The sequence below is a fragment of the Bufo bufo genome, chromosome 4, assembly GCF_905171765.1.
Source record: "Bufo bufo chromosome 4, aBufBuf1.1, whole genome shotgun sequence".
Taxonomy (NCBI): domain Eukaryota; kingdom Metazoa; phylum Chordata; class Amphibia; order Anura; family Bufonidae; genus Bufo; species Bufo bufo.
In genome coordinates this window covers 412575833-412603765 of record NC_053392.1, presented here as the reverse complement: position 1 = coordinate 412603765, position 27933 = coordinate 412575833, and the positions used below count along the sequence as shown (strand labels likewise).

Genomic DNA, 27933 nt, shown 5'->3' with positions numbered 1-27933 from the left:
ATCTTTCGCCCAGACACACAGAAGGTATAGTACATATGTCATTATTCACTGCAGACACCCTCTATAAAAAAAAAAAATTTGAAAATGATGTAAAAAATATATTTATTTTCAGTTATATTTCTCCTATCTCTGGCCCTAAACCCAAGAAGGTATAATACAGATGTCACTAGTCACTGCAGACACCCTCTATAAAAAAAAATGATTGAAAATGATGTAAAAAATATATTTATTTTTAGTTATATTTCTACAATTTCTGGCCCTGACCCACAGAAGGTATAATACAGATGTCACTAGTCACTGCAGACACCCTCTATAGAAAAATAATTGGAAATGATGGAAAACATATATTTATTTTCAGTTATATTTCTCCAATCTCTCTCCCTGACAAACAGAAAGTATAGTTTTTATGTCACTATTAATTGCAGACACCCACTATAGAAAAATAATTGAAAATGATACAAAAATTCATTTATTTTCAGTTATATTTCTCTAATCTCTGGCCCTTAAACACAGAAGGTATGGTACAGATGTCACTAGTTACTGCGGACACCCTTTATAGAAAAATTATTGAAAATTTTGGAAAAAATATAGTAATATTAAGCTAGATTTCTCTAATTTCTGGCCTGACACACAGAAGGTATAATACAGATGTCACTAGTCACTGCAGACACCCTTTATAAAAAAAATTATTGAAAATGATGTAAAAAATATTTTTTTTTAAGTTATATTTCTCCAATCTCTGGCCCTGACCCACAGAAGGTATAATACAGATGTCACTAGTCACTGCAAACACCCTCTATAGAAAAATAATTGAAAATGATGGAAAACATATTTATTTTCAGTTATTTTTCTCCAATCTATCGCCCTGACACACAAACGGTATAGTACATATGTCACTATTCATTGCAGACACCCATTATAGAAAAATAATTGAAATGGATGGAAAAATATATTTATTTTCAGTTATATTTCTCCAATCTCTGGCCCTGACACACAGAAGGTATAATACAGTTGTCACTAGTCACTGCAGACACCCTCTATAGAAAAATAATTGAAAATGATGGAAAACATATATTTATTTTCAGTTATATTTCTCCAATCTCTCACCCTGACACACAGAAGGTATAGTACATATGTCACTATTCATTGCAGACATCCACTATAGATAAATAATTGAAAATGAAGGAAAAATATATTTATTTTCAGTTATATTTCTCCAATCTCGGGTCCTGACACACAGAAGGTATTGGACAGATGTCACTTATAGAATAAGTATTGAAAATGCTGGGGGGGGGGGGAAATCGTACTGTAGTTATAAAATACTGCCAGCCTGCCACCACACACAATAATAGCTACTGGCCATCATGGCTACTGGCATTACAGTGAGGGAAGTACTGTCACTACCAGAGCTTTGAGACGTTCTCACAGCTCTGTTTCTCCACCCCTGTGATGATGTCACTACTAGAGCTTGGAGGAGTTCTCACTGCTCTGTTTCTCCGCCCCTGTGATGAGCTCTTTACTTTCTGTTTCCTTCCTCCCAGCTGTTCCTCCTGCGTTTGATTTCCCTGCCTTTAAATCACCCCTCCTCCTTTTGTAGTGTGTGGATTATATTTCTCATTTGAGTTGTAGCTCTTGCTTGAGTATCTTCCCTTGTATGCTATCCTTTCACTGGACCTGTGTTCTGCTGCAGCAAGTACTCCGGATATTGCCAGCCTGTCTTTGGATCCGTCTTCACTGCGGCTGCAGCTCCTTCAGCTAAGTGTGCAGACATTGTAGTGTATCTGTGTGTTTTCTGACTGGATCCGAGGCGACCACGGTTCCCTCCATATACTGAGCAGGGCACCGGTGGCCGTGCCCCTTCCACTATTGTAGGGGTTACAGTGGTCATCAGTCTTAGGTACGCGGGCATGCCTCGTTCCACCATTTGGATCCAGGCATGGGCTTAGCAGCATAGGGAGAGCTTTGAGGGTCTGACAGGGGTCACCCTTTATCCTCTTTAGTTTGGGTCCGGTCAGTAGCTCTATTTTCTGTGCATGCTCTTGTTGCTCACATACAGCCGTGACATTATAATCCACCAAAACCGTCTTTTTTGACATGGATCCGCTTTCTGGCCTGGTTGACCGCATGCAGGGTCTTTCTTTGAAGGTAGCGGATCTCCGTCAATCTATGACTCAGCTTCAAGCATTGGGCTCTGCTCCGGCCCATGGAGTCTGTTGCGAGCCAAAGGTCTCTCTTCCGGAAACGTTCTCCGGGGGCAGTGAGAGTTTTGTTCGCTTCAGAGGGGCATGCAAACTCCATTTTTGCTTGTGTCCCCATTCCTCTGGTAATCAGGAGCAGAGGGTGAGGATTGTCATCTCCCTGCTCAGGGGTAATGCTCAGACTTGGGCTTTTTCGCTACCATCAGGGGATCCCTCCCTTCGATCCGTGGAAGGATTTTTTGTGGCCCTGGGGCAGATATATGATGACCCGGATCGTGTTGCTCTGGCCAAATCTAACTTACGTTTTTTATGCCAGAGCAAACTGTCTGCGGAGCTTTATTGTTCTGAATTTCGGAGATGGGCAGCTGATTCAGGTTGGAATGATGCTGCACTCCGGAGTCAGTTCTGTCATGGTCTCTCAGAGAGATTGAAAGATGCGTTTGCTTTCCATGAGAGACCAACGTCCTTAGAGTCTGCCATGTCATTGGCGGTACGCCTTGACAGGCGTCTAAGAGAAAGAAACGAGACCTCTCTGTCCAGCCATTGTCAGTCTAGGGGCAGTGGTGCGGACTCATTCAGTGTGCAGGGGCCTCATCCTGTCTCAGTCCCCTCTGAGGAGGAGCCCATGCAGCTAGGTCGACTTGCCCCTGATAAAAGAGGATTTAGTCCTCAGAGTATGGTGTGTTTTTGTTGTGGGGGCATAGGTCATTTGGCAAATGTTTGTCCGTCTAGGAGATTCTTGAACTGTACTAAGAGCGATAATAAGAGAAAAACCTCAAAAGGTAAATCATCAAACTCTGCTTCATCTGCTACTTTGGGCAAAGTTGATGTAGGAATTGATGCTTTTCCTCTGACCTGCAGTTCCCGTTTTCTCCTGTCTGCCAGGGTGGCGCTAGAGAGCAAAGTCATTTCTTGTGAGATTTTTGTTGATAGTGGAGCGGCCGTCAATCTTATTGACACTCAATTTGTAGCCATGCATGGTTTTCAGGTTTGCACATTAGAAAAGGATATACCTGTTTTTGCTATTGACTCTGCTCCACTCTCACAGAGATCTCTGAAGGGCATTGTTCACAATATCCGGTTAGCTGTAGGTGACACTCATGTGGAGGATATATCTTGTTTTGTCCTTAACGGATTGCCTTCTCCTCTAGTTTTGGGGTTACCCTGGCTCACTAGACAACCCCACTATTGATTGGCAAGGAAGGCAAATAAATGAGTGGAGTGACTTTTGTAGAGAGAATTGTCTTACAGCGACTTTTGCAGAGGTGTCTACTAAAACTGTGCCATCATTTCTCTCTGATTTCTCGGACGTGTTTTCCGAGAGCGGTGTTCAGGAGCTACCTCCTCACCGGGAGTTTGACTATCCCATTAACCTCATTCCCGGCGCCAAGCTGCCAAAAGCTCGCCTCTACAATCTCTCACAACCGGAAAGAATCGCAATGCAAACCTATATCTCCGAGAGTCTCGATAAGGGGCATATTCGTCCCTCAAAATCACCTGTTGCCGCTGGGTTTTTTTTTGTTAAAAAAAAAGATGGCTCTCTGAGACCTTGCCTAGATTTTAGGGAGCTGAACCGTATCACGATTCGCGATCCCTATCCCCTTCCTCTGATCCCGGACCTCTTCAACCAAATTGTTGGGGCCAAGGTTTTTTCCAAATTGGATTTGAGAGGCGCGTACAACCTGGTCAGGGTCAGAGAGGGGGATGAATGGAAAACGGCCTTTAATACCCCTAACGGGCATTTCGAGAATCTCGTTATGCCTTTCGGCCTGATGAATGCTCCGGCCGTCTTTCAGCATTTTGTTAACAGTATTTTCTACCATTTAATGGGGAAATTTGTATTGGTGTATCTTGATGATATTTTGATTTTTTCCCCTGATGTTCAGACCCATCAGGATCATCTTTTTCAGGTTCTGCAGATTCTGCGGGAAAATAAATTGTACGCCAAGCTGGAGAAATGTCTTTTTATGGTATCGGAGATTCAATTTCTGGGTTTTCTCCTCTCTGCTTCTGGTTTTTGCATGGATCCGGAGAAGGTCCGTGCTGTACTTGAGTGGGAGCTTTCTGAGAATCAGAAGGCATTGATGCGCTTTCTGGGTTTTGCGAACTATTACAGAAAGTTCATTTTGAATTATTCCTCTGTTGTCAAACCCCTCACTGACATGACAAAAAAGGGGGCAGATTTTTCCTCTTGGTCGGATGAGGCGCTTGCAGCTTTTTCTAAGATTAAAGAGAGTTTTGCATCTGCTCCCGTCTTGGTGCATCCTGATGTTTCCTTACCTTTTATTGTTGAGGTGGATGCTTCCGAGGTGGGTGTGGGTGCGGTTTTGTCCCAGGGCCCTTCTCCTGCCAAATGGCGACCCTGTGCCTTTTTCTCTAAAAAACTCTCCCCGGCAGAGAAAAACTATGTTGTGGGAGATAGGGAGTTGTTGGCCATCAAGTTGGCTTTCGAGGAATGGCGCCATTGGTTGGAGGGGGCCAGGCACCCTATCACCGTTTTTACCGACCATAAGAATCTGGCATACTTGGAGTCGGCCAGGCGTATGAATCCGAGACAGGCCAGATGGTCTCTGTTCTTCTCCAGATTCAATTTTGTTGTTACATTCCACCCTGGGATCAAAAATGTGAAGGCTGATGCTCTCTCTCGCTGTTTTCCGGGAGGAGGAAACTCTGAGGACCCGGGTCCCATTTTGGCGGAGGGGGTAGTTGTTTCTGCTCTATATTCTGATTTGGAGGCCGAGGTCCAGGCTGCCCAGACTGAGGCACCTGCCCGTTGTCCTTCTGGGAAGTTGTTTGTGCCTCCTGAGCTACGTCACAAACTCTTCAAGGAGCATCATGATACTGTTCTTGCTGGTCACCCCGGGAGTAGAGCCACGGTAGATCTCATTGCTCGGAGATTTTGGTGGCCGGCTCTTCGTAAGTCGGTGGAGGGTTTTGTGGCTGCTTGTGAGACGTGCGCTCGCGCTAAGGTCCCTCGTTCACGGCCTTCAGGTTCCCTTCTCCCGTTACCCATACCTTCCCGTCCTTGGACACACCTGTCCATGGACTTTATCACGGATCTTCCTTGTTCCTCAGGGAAGTCGGTGATCCTGGTGGTGGTGGACCGTTTTAGCAAGATGGCTCATTTCGTACCTTTCCCTGGTTTACCCAATGCTAAAACGTTGGCGCAAGCTTTTGTCGACCATATTGTTAAATTGCATGGCATTCCCTCTGATATTGTTTCCGATAGAGGCACGCAGTTTGTGTCCAGATTCTGGAAGGCTTTCTGTTCTCGCCTGGGGGTTCGGCTGTCCTTCTCTTCTGCTTTTCACCCGCAGTCGAATAGTCAGACTGAGCGCCTCAATCAGAATCTGGAGACATATTTGCGCTGTTTTGTGGCAGAGAACCAGGAGGATTGGTGTTCATTTCTCCCTCTTGCTGAGTTTGCTCTGAACAACCGTCGTCAGGAATCTTCTGATAAGTCACCATTCTTTGGTGCATATGGGTTCCATCCGCAGTTTGGGACATTCTCGGGAGGGGCTCTTTCTGGTTTACCTGAGGAGGAGAGATTTTCCTCGTCTTTGTCTACCATTTGGCAAAAGATTCAGAGTAATCTTAGAAAGATGAGTGAGAAGTATAAGCGTGTGGCTGATAAGAGACGTGTGCCTGGTCCGGACCTGAATGTGGGTGATCTGGTGTGGTTGTCTACAAGAAATATTAAACTGAAGGTTCCCTCCTGGAAATTGGGTCCCAAGTTTATTGGGCCTTATAAAATCTTGTCAGTCATCAATCCTGTTGCCTTCCGTCTTGATCTTCCACGGGTTTGGAAGATACATAATGTATTTCACAGATCTCTCTTAAAACCATATGTCCAGCCCACGGTACCCTCCTCTTTGCCTCCTCCTCCGATTTTGGTTGATGGCAATCTGGAGTTTGAGGTTTCCAGAATTGTGGACTCTCGCATTGTCCGCGGTTCTCTTCAGTACCTCGTTCATTGGAAGGGTTATGGTCCTGAGGAGAGGATGTGGGTTCCGGTGTCGGACATTAAAGCTACTCGCCTCATCAGGGCATTTCATAGGGCTCATCTTGAGAAGGTGGGTCCTGGGTGTCCGGAGTCCACCCGTAGAGGGGGGCGGTACTGTCACTACCAGAGCTTTGAGACGTTCTCACAGCTCTGTTTCTCCACCCCTGTGATGATGTCACTACTAGAGCTTGGAGGAGTTCTCACTGCTCTGTTTCTCCGCCCTTGTGATGAGCTCTTTACTTTCTGTTTCCTTCCTCCCAGCTGTTCCTCCTGCGTTTGATTTCCCTGCCTTTAAATCACCCCTCCTCCTTTTGTAGTGTGTGGATTATATTTCTCATTTGAGTTGTAGCTCTTGCTTGAGTATCTTCCCTTGTATGCTATCCTTTCACTGGACCTGTGTTCTGCTGCAGCAAGTACTCCGGATATTGCCAGCCTGTCTTTGGATCCGTCTTCACTGCGGCTGCAGCTCCTTCAGCTAAGTGTGCAGACATTGTAGTGTATCTGTGTGTTTTCTGACTGGATCCGAGGCGACCACGGTTCCCTCCATATACTGAGCAGGGCACCGGTGGCCGTGCCCCTTCCACTATTGTAGGGGTTACAGTGGTCATCAGTCTTAGGTACGCGGGCATGCCTCGTTCCACCATTTGGATCCGGGCATGGGCTTAGCAGCATAGGGAGAGCTTTGAGGGTCTGACAGGGGTCACCCTTTATCCTCCCTAGTTTGGGTCCGGTCAGTAGCTCTATTTTCTGTGCATGCTCTTGTTGCTCACATACAGCCGTGACAAGTACTTACCTGCACGTTTATTGGCTGCATAGCAGCCGTGAAACTTGAAGGTAGGAGACTTGAGCATTGTGCTAGAGCACATGCGGTACTTGGCCAAGTACCGCCATGTGCCAAACATGGCGATACTCGAGCCGAACAGTAGTTCGGCTGAGCATGCTCGCTCAACACTAGAATTTATGACAAATATTTGCAAACTATCGCAAATTAGATTATTGCCCCTGACGCTCATCACTAGTAAGCACAAACGGATTGCTGACACCCTCTCCATTCTGTCGGGGGGAGCTCTACTTGTATAAGCGTTTAATATATAAGCCACTTGTATAAGGCACTCTGTTGTCTCCTCATTTTCCTGCCAACTCAACACTCTGTGGGTCCTGAAGCTGCTGCCACCTCACCACTCTGTTGTCTCCTCATGCTGCTGCCACCTCTCCACTATGTGGTCTCATCATGCTGCTGCTAACTCACCATTCTTTCACTGGGCCATTCTGTGGTCTCCACATACTGCTGCCACCTCAACACTCTGTTTCTGGGCCACTCTGTGGTCTTTTCATGCTGCAACCTTACCACTCTGTGGTCTACTCATACTGCTGTCAAATCAACACTATGTCACTAGGCCACTCTGCTGTCTCCTAATGCTGTTGACACCACACAATTCTTTCACTTGGCCACTCTGTGGTCTCCTCTTGCTGCTGCCAAGTCAACACTCTGTCAGTGGGCCACTCTGATGTCTTCTAATGATGCTTCTACCTCAATATTTTTTTTACTTGGCAATTCTGTAGTCTCCTGATGCTGCTGCTACCGCAACACTCTGTCACTGCGCCACTCTGTGGTCTTCATATGCTGCTGTCACCTTAACACTCTTTTTCTTGCCCATTCTGTGGTCTCCTCATGCTGCTGCCACTTCACCACTCTATGGTCTCCTCATGCTATTGCAAACTAAACACTATGTCACTGGGCCATTCTGTGGTCTCCACATGCTGCTGCCACCTCAGCACTCTGTCACTAAGCCACTCTGTGGTCTCATCATGCTGCTGCCAACTCAACACTCTGTGGTCTCCGCATGCTGCTGCCACCTCTCTACTGTGTAGTCTCCTGATGCTGCTTCCACCTCAACACTCTGTCCCTGTTTTACTCTGTGGTCTCCTCATGCTGCTGCAAACTTAACACTTTGTGTTCTCCTCAAACTTCTGCCAACTCAACACTTTGTGGTCTTCTCATGCTCATACCACCTCACTACTCTTTAGTCTCCTCATGCTTCTGCCAACTAAACACTCTGTCACTGGGCCATTCTGTGGTCTCCACATGCTGCTGCCACCTCAGCACTCTGTCACTAAGCCACTCTGTGGTCTCATCATGCTGCTGGCAACTCAACACTCTGTGGTATCCGCATGCTGCTGTAAACTCTCTACTGTGTAGTCTCCTGATGCTGCTGCCACCTCAACACTCTGTCCCTGTTTTACTTTGTGGTCTCCTCCCAAAAAATTCGGCAAACAGGCGAATCGATTTTTTTAAAAATTCGCTCATTTCTATTCAGAATACACACATGGAATCCCTTTTTGAGATCTTATATTGTGCCTATGACACATGTCTACATTATCCCTTTTAATTAGCTGAGGCTGACTGCAAAGCATTGTAGGAAAGCCCAGTGCCAGGGCACTGCCGGTTGTCATGTGATCCTCCCTCATCTTTCCTGCCCTGTTGTCCTGTTTTCTGGCATCCAAATCTAATTACAAAAATTTCTGATTATCTGAAATTCGAAGTTTTGGGAAATTTGAGATAAATTCAATTATTTTAGAACTGATTGGTTCATCTCTAGTGCAATATTCTAAGTAGAGATGAGCGAACTTCATATTTTGAAATTTGTTCACACTTTCTTTGTTGGTAAAAGGTGAATTGCGTTATGGATTCCGTTACCATGGACCGTAACGCATTTCTATGACAAAATGCATAATGGAATTCTTTTAGAGGCATTCCGTTATTTATTCCGTCATAATAGAAGTCTATGGGCTGCAAAACTGATCCGTCCCGTTTCCGTTATGCAGGGAGTCCTCCATAACACAATTCAACTTTTACCAACAAAGCGGAAATTCGCTCATCTCTAATTATGTCATGACACTCATATGAGCAGAAACTTGCGGTGCATTCATGTTTGCAGTGTATGTCAGAGGTAAACTTTGGAAAGATTTTCTAATGTTTACTAGTGTTGATCAAGCACCAAAGTACTCGGGTGCTCGGGCCGAACACCTCAGGATGCTTGGGTGCTCTACTGAGCACCCGAGCACAATGGAAGTCAATGGGAGAACCCGAGCATTAAACCAGGGATCCCCTGCTCTGAAGAGGGGAGGGTGTCTGGTTCATAGGAAAAGGTCAGAAATTGATGGAAACACCACCAAAATGGTTCGGTAACAGCATGGAGAGGAGGTCTGGATGCATCTTGGACTCCCAGGTCGCTGCTCGGAGCGATATTGTCCGAGTAGTATGCCACTTTTACAGACTGACAATAATATGCCCAAAACTGAAGATAAAATTGATTTTAGCGGAAAAATTGTTAGGAAACATTCTTTCTTGTATATTTACTTGTATATAAAGTGCAACTGCTGCCAAAAATTACAAGGAAGAGGCACTCCGATACAACCTGTATATCTCATAATGGAGGGCCTCATTCACATTGTGATACAATTGTTCAGGTAGTGGGACTCCTACACTCCTAAAGCCTATACACTAAGTGAAAGGGCTGCAAAAAATTACAAGGAATTAGCACTCCAATTTATTACACAGAAAGGAGGGCATCATACACCCTTGAAAAATTAGGATTTATGGCCTGCTGGTGATCCTCAAAGACATTTGGAGCAAGGGCCTGCTAATCTGACCATCTAAAACATTAGAGGCGATGGCCTGCTGCTGAGCTAACCCTCTAAATCAGGGGTGCACAACCTTTTCTGGTTGGGCGCCACTTTGTCAGACTGAAGGAATCCCAAGGGCTGAAAATAAAATTTAAAGGGGTATTACAAACTGATATACTGTTTTTATTGCATATTGTACATACAGTGTAAACCATAAATTTCTGGTTACACCTCCAGGACTCTCATCTAATGCGAAAATACATGAAAAATGCATGTGAGCAGCCACAAGACATAGACATACATGTCTGTCACCAGATGGTTGAGGGCCGCATGTGGCCCCCGGGCAGCAGGTTGTGCACCCCTGCTCTAAATCATTAGGAATGAGGGTCTGCTGCTAAGCTGACCATTGAAAAAATTATGTGCGAGGGCCTGCTGCTGAGCTGACCCCCTAAAACATTATGGTTAAGGGCCTGCTGCTGAGCTGACCCTCTAAAAGATTGTAGGTGAGCGCCTGCTGGTGAGATGACCCTCTAAAAGGTTGTAGGTGAGGTCCTGCAGGTGAGCTGACCCTGTAAAATATTGTAAGTGAGGGCCTGTAGGTGATCTGACTCTGTAAAACATTATATGCAAGGGCCTGCAGTTGAGCTGACCCTGTAAAACATTATATGCGAGGGCCTACAGTTGAGCTGACCCTGTAAAACATTATATGCAAGTGCCTTCTGGTGAGCTGACCCTGTAAAACATTATATATAAGGGCCTGCAGGTGAGCCAAACCTAAAAAAGATTGTAGGTAAGGGCCTGCTGGTGAGCTGACACTAAAAATTATAAGCGAGGGCCTCCAGTTGAGCTGACCCTGTAAAACATTATATGCGAGGGCCTGCAGGTGAGCTGACCCTGTAAAAGATTGTAGGTGAGGGCCTGCAGGTAAGCTGACCCTGTAAAATATTGTAGGTGAGGGCCTCCTGGTGAGCTGACCCTGAAAAACATTATATGTGAGGGCCTCCAGGTAGCTGACCATGTAAAACATTATTTGCAAGGGCCTGCAGTTGAGCTGACCCTGTAAAACATTATATGCGAGGGCCTGCAGTTGAGATGACCCTGTAAAACATTATATGCGAGGGCCTGCAGTTGAGCTGACCCTGTAAAACACTATATGCGAGGGCCTCCAGGTGAGCTGACCCTGTAAAACATTATATGTGAGGGCCTGCAGGTGAGCTAACCCTGTAAAACATTATATGCGAGTGCCTGCAGGTGAGCTGACCCTGCAAAAGATTGTAGGTGAGGGCCTGCTGGTGAGCTGACCCTCTAAAAAGTTATAGGTGAGGGCCTGCTGGAGAGCTAACCCTCTAAAAAATTATATTTGAGGGCCTGCAGGTGAGCTGACCCTTTAAAAAATTGTAGGTGAGGGCGTGCTGGTGAGCTGACCCTGTAAAACATTATATGCGAGGGCCTGTAGGTGAGCTGACCCTGTAAAACATTATATGCGAGGGCCTGCAGGTGAGCTGACCATTTAAAACATTATATGCGAAGGCCTGCAGGTGAGCTGATCCTGTAAAACATTATATGCAAGGACCTTCAGGTGAGCTGACCCTGTAAAAGATTGTAGGTGAGGGCCTGATGGTGAGATAATCTTCTAAAAAAATAAAAACGATAGCCTGCAGGTGAGCAGACCATCTAAAAATTATATGCGAGGGCCTCCAGGTGAGCTGACCCTGTAAAACATTATATGTCAGGGCCTGCAGGTGAGCTAACCCTGTAAAACATTATATGCAAAGGCTTGCAGGTGACTTGACCCTGTAAAAGATTGTAGGTGAGGGCCTACTGGTGAGCTGACCCTCTAAAAAGTTGTAGGTGAGGGCCTGCTGGAGAGCTAACCCTCTAAAAAATTATATGTTAGGGCCTGCAGGTGAGCTGACCCTGTAAAAGATTGTAGGTGAGGGCCTGCGGGTGAGCTGACCCTGTAAAACATTATATGCAAGGGCCTGCAGGTAAGCTGACCCTGTAAAAGATTGTAGGTGAGAGCCTGCTGGTGAGCTGACCATGAAAAACATTATATGCGAAGGCCTCCAGGTAGCTGACCCTGTAAAACATTATATGCGAGGGCCTGCAGTTGAGATGACCCTGTAAATCATTATATGCGAGGGCCTGCAGTTGAGCTGAGACTGTAAAACATTATATGTGAGTGCCTGCAGGTGAGCTGAAACTAAAAAAAGATTGTAGGTGAGGGCCTGCTGGTGAGCTGACCCTCTAAACATTATATGCGAGGGCCTCCAGGTGAGCTGATTCTATAAAACATTATATGCAAGGGCCTTCAGGTGAGCTGAACCTATAAAAGATTGTAAGTGAGGGCCTGCAGGTGAGCTGAACCTATAAAACCTTATATGTGAGGTCCTGCTGGTGAGCTAACCATGCAAAACATAATATGTGAGGGTCTGCAGGTGAGCTGACCCTGTAAAACATTATATGCGAGGGCCTGCAGGTGAGCTGACCCTGTAAAACATTATATGCGAGGGCCTTCAGGTGAGCTGACCCTGTAAAAGATTGTAGGTGAGGGCCTGCTGGTGAGCTAACCCTCTAAAAAATTATATATGAGGACCTGCAGGTGATCTGACCCTGTAAAACATTATATGCGAGGTCCTGCAGGTGAGCTAACCCTGTAAAACATTATATGCGAAGGCCTGTAGGTGAGCTGACCCTGTAAAACATTATATGCGAGGGCCTGCAGGTGAGCTTGCCCTGTAAAAGATTGTAGGTGAGGGCCTATTGGTTAGCTCACCTTCTAAAACATTATATGCGAGGGCCTGCAGGTGAGCTGACCTTGTAAAAGATTGTAGTTGAGGGTCTGCTGGTGAGCTTATATGCGAGGGCCTACAGGAAAGCTGACCCTGTAAAACATTATATGCGAGGGCCTGCAGGTGAACTGACCCTGTAAAACATTATATGCAAGGTAATATATGCGGAGGCATTATATGTGACGAATAAGAATGTTGATATGATGGAAGAGGAGGAGTAGAAAAGGAAGATTCAACAATATACCCTATTGTTGTGGAAGGGGTGCATGGGAATACAGTGTATTCAGTACATTATAAACAACACATTTAAAGTGCCTTTATGTTTATCAGCTTTCCTCTGGTGGAGTTGAGAAGTCACGGTCAATCCAGGCCTTGTTCATTTTTATAAGAATCAACGTGTCAGCATTTTTAGTTGACAGGCTGCTACGCTTATCTGTTATAATGCCACCAGCAGCACTAAATACCCACTCAAGCAAAAAGGGCTGGCAGGCCAGCAAGTCAGAGTGCCAGTTTGTGCCACTTGTCCAGTTTGGACACCCAGTAGTTGTAAAGCACTGAGGGATCATTGAGGATGCTGACACGGTCTGCTATGTACTCCTTCACCATCTTCCCAAATTTTTCTCTCCTTGTGAACAGTAGGCCACACATCAGGGTGAGGGTGCTGGCGGGGTGTCATGAAACTGTACCAGGCTTTGTAGAGTGTTGCCCTGTCTCTGTTGGAACTGCTGTGTGTTCCCTTGCTTGTCTTCCCTCCTCGGTTGCCCAAGGAACTACGGACTCTGCCACCAGCATTGTCAGATGGAAATTCTTGGAGCAATTTTTACACAAGGACCTTCTGGTATTGCACCATTTTGCTTGTCCACCAGAGGAATGAGAGATGAGATGTTCTCTTTGTAGCGGGGGTCGAGAAGGGTGAACAACCAGTAATCCGTGTTGTCTGAAATGCTTATAATGCACAGGTTGCGGGAAAGGCAGCCTAACATGAAGTCAGCCGTGTGTGCCAGAGAACCAACAGGCAAGACTTTGCTGTCGTCATCAGGAGGATCACTCTCAATCTCTTCCTTCTCTTCCTCCTCTTCTGCAGACCCACGCAGAACAGATGGAATTAAACTTCCATGGGTAGTACCTTGCGTAGCAGATGCATCTGTCTCCTGTTCCTCTTCATCATCCAAATCGCGCTGAGAAGACGAACGGAGGGTGGTCTGGCTATTACCCTGTGTAATGTCTTCCCCCATTTCCACCTCTTCCACATGAATAACATCGTCTTTAATTGTGAGCAGTGAGAGTTTGAGTAGACACAGAAGTGGGATGGTTACGCTGATAATATTGTTATCGCCGCTCACCATCTGTGTTGATTCTTCAAAGTTTCTTAAAACCTCACAGAGGTCAGACATCCATGCCCACTCCTTGCTTGTGAAGAGTGGAATCTGACTGGAAAGGAGACGACCATGTTGCAGCTGGTATTCCACTACTGCCCTTTGCTGCTCACAAAGCCTGGCCAACATGTGGAACGTGGAGTTCCAGCGCGTGCTCACGCCGCACAACAGCCGGTGAGCTTGCAATTTCCAGCGCTGCTGCAGCGTTGACAGACCGGCTGAAGCTGTCGATGACTTGCGGAAATGTGCACACACGTGGCAAACATTCAACAGTAGCTCAGGAAAATTGGGGTAGGTTTTGAGAAACTGCTGAACCACTAAGTTTAAGACGTGGGCTAGGCATGGGATGTGTGTGAGCTTGCCGAGCTCCAAATCCGCCACCAAGTTACGACCATTATCAGACACAACCATGCCTGGTTATAGGTTGAGTGGCGGGAGCCACAGCTCAGTCTGGTCCCTTATGCCCTGCCTTATGCACTACACTACTTCCAGCTACCGACTGATGGCTGACTGATGCTGAACGCGGATAATTCTGAGGTGGAAGTGGAGGAGTAGGAGAAGTGGGGGTTGGAGCCAATAACGATGGTGCTGGCGGAAACCCTGATCAACATAGGGCCCGCAATCCTTGGCGTCGGTAGCACCTGTGCCATCCTTAGGGTACGACTCGCGTCCAGCCTCCTCAACATCAGGGAAATGTAGCTTCCCTGGCCGAATGCACTTGTCCATGTGTCCGTGGTTAAGTGGACCTTTCTAGTAACTGCGTTGGCCAGGGCATGTGTAATGTTATGGGACACATGTTGGTGTAAGTCAGGCAAGGCACAACTTGAAGAATAGTGGCGGCTGGGGACTATCGAACGCAGGACAGCCGCCAACATCAGGCTGCAGAACGCCTCAGTGTCCACAAGCCTAAATGGCAACAATTCCAGGGCCAGTAATTTGGAAAGATGCTATGGCCTGTGGCTGGGCATATGTGCGTGTGTTCAAAGGCCTGGGGTAAGGACATTTGGATGCTGCGCTGTGACATGGAAGTGGATGTGGTCACTGATGGTGCCTGCGAAGCTCCAGGTGCAGGGCAGAAGGCATCCGGGAAGCGCCTTCAACAGCGGATTGGCCAGCACATAACACAGGGGAAGAGGAGGCAGTGGTGTGACCAGCAGACACAGATGGTGGACCCAGGTGTTCGTCCCACTTACTATGGTGCTTGGATACCTTGTGTCGGATCATGCCAGTGATGGTGAGTTTGCTAGTGTTCACGTCCCGACTCATTTTAGTATGGAACAGGTTGCAAACTACTATTCTTTTGTCGTCTTCACTTTCCTCAAAAAAAACCTACACCTTGGCAAGGGAGATTTCCGCAAGGGGGTGCTATGTGGAACAGTTGTGGGTCTGTTTGGTGCGGCCCGCCTTCTCCCTTTTGCCACCCCACTGCCTCTTCCAGCCAGTTGCGATGCTGCAGATCTCTCCCCCTCTGTACTGCTGTCCTCGCTCGGCTTTCCACCTTCCCAGGTTGGGTCAGTTGCTTCATCATCAACCACCTCCACTTCCTCACTCTGATCATCCTCCTGACGTTGACCTTACCACAACCTCAGTGATTTAAAACTGTTGCCGTTGACTTATTGGCAACTGTGTCTCATCATCATCCACCTCATTAAACAGTAATTTCTGTTCCCCACCGTCATATTCCTGTGACTGTGGATTCTCAAGAGTTGTGGAATCAGGGCACAAGATCTATCCCTCTTCAAGCGTGCTTGGCTAGAGGGCAAAATCAAGGAATGGCGCTGAAAAGAGGTCCTCGGAATATCCGAGTGTGGGATCACTTGTTTGCCCAGACTCTCCATGGTGGGAGGAAGGAGTATCAGGGTGAGGATTGTGTTGAGCAGACTCTTGGCTACTGAGATTGGACTTGGTGGCAGACAGGGTGGTGCTTAACCAACTGGAAGCATTATCTTCTGCAATCCAACCGATCACCTGGTCGCACTGGTCTGACTTCAAGAGTGGTGTCCTGCGCCTCCCTGCAAACTGGGACATGAAGCTAGGTATCGTGGATGATTGTTTTTTTTGTGCTCTGGCAGCAGGCACAGTTTCAAAGTGCCCAGGGCCACAGCCTATGCATGCACCATCAGCATCACGGCCACTTCCCCGTCCCTTACTGCTCGCCTTCTTCATATTAAATGTTTTTATATGCTTGAAAGTATGTCACACGAACAGTAGCGTAGGATTTGGAAGTGTATGCGCAAACAAATTTAAAAAGGTATTTGGGATGTGGAAACGTCACACAGGAGATATCCCGCAGATAATGTCAATGCTGTCACCTGCAGCTAATAAAAAAATACATGGAATGTTACAGGTATTTGGGATGAGGAAACGTTATACAGGAGATGTACCACAGGTAATGTCACTGTCCGCAGCATCTACGGAAAAAGTACACTGTATGTCACAGATAAATTTATTATGCGCACACGTTACACTGGAGATGTCACAGTCCGCAGCGGACACCGTCTACGGAAAAAGTACACTGGATGTCACAGATATTTTTTGGATGCGCACACTTTACACAGGAGATGTGGCGCAGCTAATATCGCTGTCTGCAGCGGCCTAACTATTGCACGCTATTTAGCGCAGGATGCGCTAAAAATAGATATTGCTGCCACACACAATAGTCCTTAAAAGGACTTTTGGGTCTGTAAAGTCTTAGCAATTTAGCTCAGGTTGCACTAAAAATATATATTGCTGCTGCCACACACAACAATAGTCCTTAAAAGGACTTTTGGGTCTCTGAAAAGTTTTTCTAATAAATATACTATATTCCTATATCACTCTCTACACTGTCTGTCCCTTCCTCAGCACAGCTCTCCCTGACGAAGACTGAGCCGAACACGCGTCATCGGGTGCTATATAGCACCCGATAACGCGTTCCGGCCAGCCAATCACTGTAATGGCAGTAACCAACATGGCTACGGCATTACAATCAGGGCAGTACTTACCCACATGATTATTGGCTGCATCGAGATGCTCGAGCCGAACTGGCCGAGCATGCTTGATCAACAATAATGTTTACTTCAATAATTAATAAAGTGATCAGTTTGGAATACAGCAGTGCTGTTTTTTTCTCATACTAATGTATACTTCATATGGATTCATTCAGCCTATGCCACTGTATATTGCCCCATTGGGCATTGTCCCTATACAGTGGCAAAGGCTGAATGAACGCTCCAATGTTAATAAAATAATAATAAAAATAATGCACAGTATGTATTTTTTACTGTATTCCACTGTATAGAATAGTGCAATTGACTACAGATGTACAATATACTTGGCTTATAAAGTATTTGTTTTAGTGGTGCATAATCAAAATTAACAATAAACTGTTAAACATTAAACATTAAACTGTGAATGCACACTAACATTTAGGAATTATACAACATAATTTAGTACTGATATAATACAACAGTTTTTAGGAACTAAATATGAACAAAATATTTACCTTATCCTCTAAGTCAACAGCTTTGAGAGCTTGCCGACCTCTGTATGACAATGCCAAATTAATGCTTCTTCCACTGACTCTTTTGGCTGTTCTTATATCTATTATAGAAAATGAAGTGTTAACATTGCATTTAATTTAACAAGTGAAAATAATCAGACATAGGCCTCTTGCACGCGACCGTATGTATTTTGAGGTCCGCAAAATACTGATCTGCAAAAAATACGGATGACATCCGTGTGCATTCCATATTTTGCAGAACGGAACAACTGGCCCTAGTAGAACAGTACTATCCTTGTCCATAATGCGGACAATAATAGGACATGTTTTGTTTTTTGCTGAACGGAAATATGGAAATACGGACACGGAATTCCCAAGAAGTACCTTCCTTTTTTTTGCGGACCCATTGAAATGAATGGTTGCGTATATGGCCCGCCAAAATAATGGAACGGAAACGGAATGAAAATATGTTCGTGTGCAAGAGGCCATAGGCTGAGTAAATACTTGTGCAGAACCTCAATAAGACAGAATGGAGAGAATTTTTGAAGCTTTGGTTGAAATAGTTGCAAAATAGGACATTTATGGCTTTTTGAGTGTATTTGCACAAAAAATATGTTATTTTTTGCATTTTTACAACACACAACAGTTTTGAAAAGTGGGTGGGAAAATAGGTGTGGTTAGCTAGGCTAGCATCTCTCCAGATTTACCATAGCATTTTTTTTTAAGTTACAAAAAATTGCAAACTCACACCAGTAGGGAGGGTTTGACATTGAAAACTGGACTAGTATTTCTAGACTTGCGTTGTTTGATAACTTTGGTGGAAAGTACACCCATGTAGACTTAAATGGGTTGTGCCCAAAAAAATATTCTACATGTTTCAATCCAGCACTTGGATCTGAACACTTTTGCAACTGCATGTAAATAACATTTTAGCATAGCCACCAACCTATTAAATATAATGTATCTGTATAGTGTCACCTGCTATTTGTTCTTTTTCTTATTTCTGAGCACAAGTTCAGTTTAAATATTTAACTATTATTAGCCATGCTTTCTGTTAGAAGCTGTGACAGTTATATGGAAAGAGTTTCAGCAGAAAGGACAGGCCCTCTGACCTACCAGATTGAAAAAAAAAACTAGCGGAACAACTGAGGAAATGAATGGGGAGATCTCTGGTTCAATGTGAGGTGCAGGGCTGGTTCTAGCTTTGTTAGAGACTGTCATGTACTATGAGGCCTGATTTTCATTTTTTACATCAATCATAGCATAACCCTTTAAAGGTCTTCTGTCACCCCACTAAACTCTTTTTTTTTTTTTTTGGGTACTTATAATCCCTGTACTGCGATATATCTATACATTATGTTATTAATCAGTTTCGTTCAGTAGATAATGCAAAAAACGTACTTTTATAATATGCAAATTACCTGTCTACCAGCAAGTAGGGCGGCTACTTGCTGGTAGCAGCCGCAAAAAAACGCCCCCTCCTCCTGTTGATTGACAGGGCCAGCAGCGATCTCCTCCTCCGGCTGGCCCTGTCTGCATTTCAAAAATCGCGCGCCTGTATTGATTCGGCGCAGGCACTCTGAGAGAAGGAGGCTCGCCTCCTCAGCACTCTCTCAGTGCGCCTGCGCCGATGACGTCACCGAAAGAGAAGGCGTCATCGGCGCAGGCGCACTGAGGGAGTGGTGAGGAGGCGAGCCTCCTTCTCTCAGAGCGTCTGCGCCGAATCAAGACAGGCGCGCGATTTTTGAAATGCAGACAGGGCCAGCCGGAGGAGGAGATCGCTGCTGGCCCTGTCAATCAACAGGAGGAGGGGGCGGTTTTTTGCGGCTGCTACCAGCAAGTAGCCACCCTACTTGCTGGTAGACAGGTAATTTGTATATTATAAAAGTACTTTTTTTGCATTATCTACTGAACGAAAATGATTAATAACATAATGTATAGATATATCGCAGTATAGGGATTATAAGTACCCAAAAAAAAAAATGAGTTTAGTGGGGTAACAGAAGCCCTTTAAGGAAACTAGCTTCAAGTATTCCCCTGATGCTAAATTTACTCCAATGTGTATAACGGAGCCAATTTTGATTACACATTCTAGGCAATTTTCCTCATTTATCAAAATAGTTTAACTCTCTCAACCCCTAGCAAACAACCACAATGTAGCTTTGATTTTTCTAGAGCAGTTTTAGAAAGTAATGCTGACTTCTAGTTAATATGTGTATCAAGCCCAGCCTTCATGTTAATGCCTCCTTCACACGGACGTGTGCGCCCCGTGGTCGTGATGTGGCACACAAAATCCGGGCCGCAATGCATGAGCACAGTCCGTGGGGCAGCCGCAGTGGATCGCTGACCCATTCACTTTAATGGGTCCGCAATCCAGCCGTTCCCCAAAAAGATAGGACATGTTTTATTTTTTTGCGAAACGGAAGTACGGGACGAAACCCCAAGGAAGCACTCTGTAGTGCTTCCGTAGGGTTCCGTTCCGTGCTTCTATTCCGCACCATTCCGCATCTCCAGATTTCTGGACCCATTGAAGTTAATGGGTCCGCATCCGTGATGCGGAATGCCCACAGAAGGGCACCCGCGTATTGTGGATCCCCAAATGCGGCCCGCAATATGGAAACGGGGCGCACATGCCCGTGTGAAAGAGGCCTAAAGAGGACCTTTCATCAGTTTTGACATAGGCTAATTATGGTATTACCTTGTAGGGCGGCCCCCACTGATGCCATGTGTGTTTGTTTTTTTCAAAAGCCCCCCCATGTTTGTCCACTGTGGACCCCCCGATGATTTGGCGCGCTATATTATAATGAGCAGTAAACTCGCAATGGGGAGGAGACACAGTTTTCTGCTGTGGGCGTCTCCTTCTCCCTGGCCTGGGAGAAGAAGGGAGATTCCTGATTGGTTGTTTTTGGTCTCGCCCACTGTCACAACCAGACAGCTGAGAAGCTCTGACAGAAGCCTTTCAGAACCTCCTCCTTGAGTTTTCTTTGTTTTGGTTTCAGTTCCTCATCTCGTTAGCCTCTCTCAGCTGTCATGCAGTTGGACTGATTGCTTCCCTTTAAATTCCTCCCCATAATGCAGTAGTGTGCGGCTTATACAACTTCCTGGAGTGTGTGTGTATGCTGTTCCTATATCCCAGTCTTCTGCAAGATAAGTGCTGTATATTTATTTGTGATTTTCTGTTTGCTGGATCTTAGGAGACCCTGACTCCCTCTGTGTCTAGTGTAGGGAGCCGGTGGTCGTGTCCCCTCACTATTGTAGGGTCTTCAGGCGTTAGATAGTCGAGGTACGTGGATATGCGACCATCCACCTTTGGGGTGTTCGCATAGGCTGAGCAGTCAGGGAGAGTGTGCCAGGTCTCATGCAGGGGTCTCCCTTTTGTTCCTTAGTTGTGGATCCAGTGAGTCATAGATTATTTTGCATTGTCTTGTTTCCTATACACCATCCGTGACATTATAAGCCGCCAAAACCGTCTTAAGCATGGATCCGGTTTCACTTTTGGCTGAACGCTTCCAGGGTCTTTCATTGGAGGTAGCTGATCTCCGTAAGACTTTTTCTCAGTTTCAAGTGACCGGTTCAGCTTGCGTTCATGGAGTTTGTTCTGAGCCTAAGATCTCGCTCCCGGATACGTTCTCCGGGGGTAATGAGAATTTTGTGCGTTTTAGAGAGGCTTGCAAACTCCATTTTCGCCTTCTTCCCCATTCCTCTGGTGATGAGGAACGGAGGGTGGGGATCATTATATCGCTGCTCAGGGGTAACGCTCAGTCCTGGGCCTTTTCGCTGCCAGAGGGGGCACGGCCCCTCTGTTCAGTGGATGAATTCTTTTTAGCCCTGGGTCAGATATATGATGATCCGGATCGTATTGCTCTGGCTGAGTCTAGACTACGTCTGTTATGCCAGGGTAAACAATCCGCTATACTGATATACTGCTCAGAATTTCGGAGATGGGCAGCTGATACTGGTTGGAATGATGCTGCACTCCGAAGTAAATTTTGCCATGGTCTTTCAGAGGGATTGAAAGATGCATTTGCCTTTCATGAGAGACCTATCTCCTTGGACTCTGCTATGTCTCAGGCCATTCGTATTGACAGGCGTCTTAGAGAGAGAGGAGAGATCTCTCCTTCCTGTCATACTCAGTCCCGGGACAGTGCAGCAGTCTCATTCTGTGCGCAGGGGTCTCTGTCAGCCCCTTCTGAGCAGGAGCCCATGCAGCTGGGGTTGATTGCCTCTCACAATAGAAGATGCAGCCCGCATGGCAGGGTTTGTTTTTGTTGTGGAGGTATAAATCATTTGGCAAATGTTTGTCCCTCTAGGAGATTCAGGCAGTTTTCTGGGAGTAATAAAGAAACAAAAAGGAAAAAATCTTTTAAAAATGTTCCGTCTGTTACTATTGGCAGGGTTGAGGCGGAAATTGAAGGTTTTCCGTTTGCTTGTAGTTCCCGTTTTGTCCTGCCTGCTAGGGTGGCGCTAGAGAGCGAGAGCATTTTTTGTGAGATTTTTGTGGATAGTGGAGCAGCTGTCAATCTCATTGATAGTCAATTTGCAATAACTCATGGTTTCCAGGTATGCTCTTTGGGAAAGGATATTCCTGTTTTTGCTATTGATTCCGCTCCACTTTCTCAGAGATCATTAAAGGGCATAGTTCACAATATCCGTTTAATTGTGAGTGATACTCATGTTGAGGATGTGTCATGTTTCGTCCTTAGCGGTTTGCCTACTCCTCTAGTGTTGGGGCTACCCTGGCTCACTAAACATAACCCCACCATTGATTGGCAAGCGAGGCAAATAAATGGTTGGAGTGACTTTTGCAGAGAGAATTGCCTCACAACATCTGTTTCTGAGGTTTCTACTAAGATTGTACCACCTTTCTTCACTGAATTTTCGGATGTCTTCTCTGAGAGTGGAGTTCAGGATTTGCCCCTGCACAGGGAGTATGATTGCCCTATTAATCTCATCCCAGGCGCCAAACTGCCTAAATCTCGTTTATACAATCTTTCCCAACCTGAGAGGGTCGCTATGCGTACTTATATCTCTGAGAGTCTGAGAAAAGGACACATACGACCCTCGAAGTCACCTGTTGCCGCTGGTTTTTTCTTTGTTAAGAAAAAAGATGGTTCTTTAAGACCTTGTCTGGATTTCAGGGAGCTGAACAGTATCACTATTCGTGACCCTTATCCGCTTCCTCTGATCCCGGACCTGTTTAACCAGGTTGTTGGGGCTAAAGTCTTTTCCAAATTAGACCTAAGAGGGGCATACAACCTGGTCAGGGTCAGAGAAGGAGACGAATGGAAGACGGCCTTCAATACCCCTGAGGGCCATTTTGAGAATTTGGTTATGCCTTTTGGTTTGATGAATGCCCCAGCCGTTTTTCAGCATTTCGTGAACAGCATTTTTTATCATTTAATGGGAAAATTTGTATTAGTGTATTTGGATGACGTTTTGATTTTTTCTCCTGATTTCAAAACTCATAAGGAACACTTACGTCAGGTCTTGCTCATCCTGCGGGAGAATAAATTATACGCGAAACTGGAAAAATGTGTGTTTGCGGTTCCAGAAATTCAATTTCTGGGGTTTCTTCTCTCCGCTTCTGGTTTTCGCATGGACCCCGAGAAGGTCCGCGCTGTGCTTGAGTGGGAGCTTCCTGAGAATCAGAAGGCGCTGATGCATTTTTTGGGCTTTGCCAATTATTACAGGAAGTTTATTTTGAATTATTCCTCTGTTGTTAAACCACTCACTGATATGACCAGAAAGGGGGTAGATTTTTCTTCCTGGTCGGTAGAGGCGCGTAAGGCTTTTTCTAATATCAAGGAGAGTTTTGCTTCCGCTCCCATCCTGGTACAACCTGATATTTCTTTACCCTTCATAGTTGAGGTTGATGCTTCTGAGGTAGGTGTGGGTGCGGTCTTGTCTCAGGGTTCCTCTCCTGCCAAATGGTGACCGTGTGCCTTTTTCTCAAAGAAACTCTCCTCCGCAGAGAGAAATTACGATGTGGGAGATAGGGAATTGTTGGCCATCAAGTTGGCTTTTGAGGAATGGCGCCATTGGCTCGAGGGAGCCAAACACCCTATTACCGTGTTTACTGACCATAAAAATCTGGCCTACTTGGAGTCAGCCAAGCGTCTGAACCCGAGACAGGCCAGATGGTCTTTGTTCTTTTCAAGGTTTGATTTTGTTGTTACGTTCCGCCCAGGGGTTAAGAATGTGAAGGCAGATGCCCTGTCACGTTGTTTTCCGGGAGGTGGGAATTTTGAAGACCCGGGTTCCATTTTGGCTGAAGGTGTGGTGGTCTCTGCTCTTTTTCCTGAATTGGAGGCAGAGGTGCAGGCAGCCCAGTCAGAGGCTCCTGATCTTTGTCCTCCTGGGAGGTTGTTTGTGCCTCTCGCTTTGAGAGACAAGATTTTTAAGGAACACCACGATACGGTCCTTGCTGGGCACCCGGGGGCAAGAGCCACACTGGATCTCATCGCTCGGAGATTCTGGTGGCCTGCGCTTCGTAAGTTGGTTGAGGGTTTTGTGGCAGCCTGCGAGACTTGCGCTCGTGCCAAAGTCCCTCATTCACGGCCATCAGGTCCTCTCCTTCCCTTACCCATTCCTTCCCGTCCTTGGACACATCTGTCCATTGACTTCATAACGGACCTGCCTCGTTCCTCGGTGAAGACTGTGATTCTGGTGGTGGTGGACCGTTTTAGCAAAATGGTGCATTTCCTCCCTTTTCCGGGTTTGCCCAATGCCAAGACGCTGGCGCAGGCATTCATTGACCATATTGTCAAATTGCATGGTATTCCTTCAGACATAGTCTCTGATAGGGGCACGCAGTTTGTTTCCAGATTCTGGAAGGCTTTCTGTTCTCGCTTGGGGGTTTGGTTGTCATTCTCTTCTGCTTTCCACCCGCAGTCGAATGGCCAGATGGAGCGCGTCAATCAGAATCTGGAGACATATCTGCGCTGTTTTGTGGCGGAGAATCAGGAGGATTGGTGTTCTTTTTTGTCCCTTGCTGTGTTTGCTTTAAATAACCGTCGTAAGGAGTCCTCTGATAAGTCACCATTTTTTGGTGCATATGGGTTTCATCCGCAGTTTGGGACTTTCTCGGGAGAGGGGTCTTCTGGTTTACCTGATGAGGACAGATTCTCCTCGTCTTTGTCATCTATTTGGCAAAAGATTCAGGATAATCTAAAGAGCATGAGTGAGAGATATAAGCGTGTGGCAGATAAGAGACGTGTGCCTGGTCCGGACCTGAATGTTGGTGATCTGGTGTGGTTGTCTACCAAGAATATCAAATTGAAGGTTCCCTCCTGGAAGTTGGGTCCTAGGTTTTTTGGGCCTTACAAGATCCTGTCTGTCATCAATCCTGTTGCCTACCGTCTTGATCTGAGCAGTCAGGGAGAGCAGTCAGGGAGAGTGTGCCAGGTCTCATGCAGGGGTCTCCCTTTTGTTCCTTAGTTGTGGATCCAGTGAGTCATAGATTATTTTGCATTGTCTTGTTTCCTGTACACCATCCGTGACACCAACTGTGACAAGTTTGAGGACCCTGCCATTAACAGTGGCAGTTTTAAATTTTCAGATTTAAATAAAATAAATTTGATTAACCATTGTAAACTCCGCCCACATTTTATAAATTTTAACCCCAGTCACCCAGTGACTCACAGTGCCAAGTTTGGGTACTCTGGCTTCCTGTTTGCATCACTTCCTGTCAGCTGACCGGTGTGACATCATCGCAGGTCCTGGAAGGTAAAATCTACAGGAGGACTGCAGCACTTGGAGACAGGGCCGGGAGGCCAACGGCGTTCTATATCAGGCGGCCGCAACAGTGGCACGGCGATGGAAGGAATCGCAATGGATCTGACACAGTATACGCCTGCACCTGTGGTGTATGAAGTTGATGTGGAAATTGAAGGCACAGAGAAACCATGCAGTCCAGAAACATTGGACACAGTGTCAGAAGATATGCAACGATCGGGGGTAGTGTCGCAGCCAGGAGGAGGTAAGCGACATGGGACCTTTGCAAACGTTTTGCAATCAAGCGCCCCAGAGAGGAGCGCAGTGGGAAGGAGAGGCCCGGAGACCCGACTCTCGGGGAAGACCCGGGGAAATATTAGAAAGGGCAGGAGCTTGGACTTGACCCTTGACCAGGCCGGCGTTCATGTGGTTAAGCCCTGTAATGTAAAAATGTCCACTGCTGAACAAGTGGTGGGCACGGTTAAAAAAGGTTTTGCTGCTGAACAAGCAGCGTGGAGGGTGGTTGGCCCTAAAGTGTCAATGGACAAACAGATGGAAAAGATGCCGGTAAAGGTGTCTAGGAATGTGATTTCCGGGGTCAGTGAGTCAAGTATATCTCGCCCTGGAGAGTCTGGTTTGTCTCACCTAGGTGGGACTCAGTCAAAAAATAAAGAGACCAAGGTGATCCACAACTGGGGTGTGCAAGGCCCCACCGATACTGCAAAGATTTTTGCTTCCAGAGTGTTTTTTTATCTAAAGCTACATGATGAAATTAAAAAGACTTAAGAAAAGTTAAATTGGAACACAAAAATATGAAGCTACAGGAGGGCTTATTGCCTAAGCGTAAAAGAACTTTTCTCCCCTCTAAGCTGGATAACCTAGAGGAGGAGATAATGATCCTGGAAGAGAAGAAACTGGCTATAGAAAAAAATGGCGTTCCATTTATGGAAAAGTTTCAAAATGACAGACGGTTTGAAAACATGTCAGGTGCTGAGTCTGGCTCACCTGGTCCATCAGGGCTGCGGACCAGGAGCCTGAGTAAAACAGCAGTGGCCGAAAATTCTGAGCAGGACTCCTTGCCAGCAGGAGTCAGGGAGCAGCCTCCGGGGATGAAAGTGAGTCTGGTGGTGGATTGATATTGCAAAGTATCAAGCAGCGGAAATCCCCGGTAGGTAGGCTCTATTTTGGAGATGAGGAGATACCTGAAGAGGAGAAAGTAAAAGGAAAAAAAAATAGAACCAAATCTATGGAGAGAGAGATGTTGGCGTATGGCCCTTTAAACACTTCAAAACCCGCTGCTGAGCCCAGCCTAGCTCCTGATGTGGAGCTAGGTTGTACAAAGCGGGAGGGTTTGGCTGCGGACAAGGTAAAGACGGACGAGGTTAGGGCAGACAAGGTCCTGAAAAGGGTGGACAAGGTGGCTCCTTCTGCGGTAGAGGGGGTGGTGGTGCCTGCAAAGGCACCACTGAGGTCAGAAAAGACAACAGCAAGGAAAGATAAAAAAAAGTGATGGCAAAGTGATGGAGTCGGCAAAGAATACAGTGGTGATTAAGGGTAGAAGTGGGGAGAACCCGGCCAGTCTAGGGGGAGTGAGTGGTGGTTCCCGGGGAAAAAGTGATAAGCATGTGGTGAAAAGTGGAGTGAACGATGCAAAAAGAGATAAGAAAGGTAGTATGAAAGAAGGGAAGAATGGAGTCAGTAATGCAGGACCAAGTGTGGATGCAAGTGTGGATGCAAGTGGGAATGCAAAAGTAAGTGAAAATATGGAAGTGAGTGGAAATTATGTAAGTGGGAATGTTGTAGGTGGTGAAAATGTGGATATAGAAGAATATGACGCAAGGATTTTGATTGCTGAGGATATGGAGAAATTGAGAAAAGAGGAGGAGGAGGAAGAAAAGGCAAAACGTACTTTTGCAAATGTCATTAAGCATTGAGCAAGGGACTCTTTGCCCACAGGATCTGGCAAGGGTAACTTGCAATGGCGCCTCTTGGGGGCCTTGAAAGAGGGTGCGGAGACCTCCATACAAGTACAGGGTGAATCGGTTGACCTGTCTTTCTGGACGGAGAGACACAGGCTGAGAGCCTTCCGAGAGGAAAAGGGGGCTGAGACCGTATGGACTCACCCCACAACCGGGGGGGACCATAGGAATGTGGCCCGTCTGTTTTGGAAAGGTAAGGAATAGAGTTGAGCGAACACCTGGATGTTCGAGTAGTTCGGCCGAACTTCCCGGAAATGTTCGGGTTCGGGAAATGAATTAAAATAAAAAAATAAATGAAAAAAATTAACCAATATCAATAGGAGAGAGGTCCCATAGCAGAGAATCAGGCTTCATGTCATAGCAGAGAATCAGGCTTCACGTTAGCCAAAACTGGAACAGTCCATTGTCATATATTTAGGCCCCGGCACCCAGACAAAGGAGAGAGGTCCCATAACAGAGAATCAGGCTTCATGTCAGAAGAGAATCAGTCTTCATGTCATAGCAGAGAATCAGGCTTCACGTCAGCCAAAACTGGAACAGTCCATTGTCATATATTTAGGCCCCGGCACCCAGACAGAGGAGAGAGGTCCCATAAAAGAGAATCAGGCTTCATGTCAGCAGAGAATCAGTCTTCATGTCATAGCAGAGAATCAGGCTTCACGTCAGCCAAAACTGGAACAGTCCATTGTCATATATTTAGGCCCCGACACCCAGACAGAGGAGAGAGGTCTCATAACAGAGATTCAGGCTTCATGTCAGCAGAG

The 27933-nt window shown here is 46.1% G+C and overlaps 1 protein-coding gene across 1 annotated transcript in view; it reads right to left on the bottom strand.

Annotated features, from left to right (window-relative positions):
- KMO (kynurenine 3-monooxygenase) overlaps positions 1 to 27933 on the bottom strand; it is a 1955166-nt gene that overhangs the window by 1697453 nt on the left and 229780 nt on the right. Inside the window, exon 3 of the mRNA XM_040429299.1 lies at positions 17481 to 17578. Coding sequence (XP_040285233.1) covers positions 17481 to 17578 — 98 coding nt within the window. The remainder of the gene's footprint in view (positions 1 to 17480; positions 17579 to 27933) is intronic.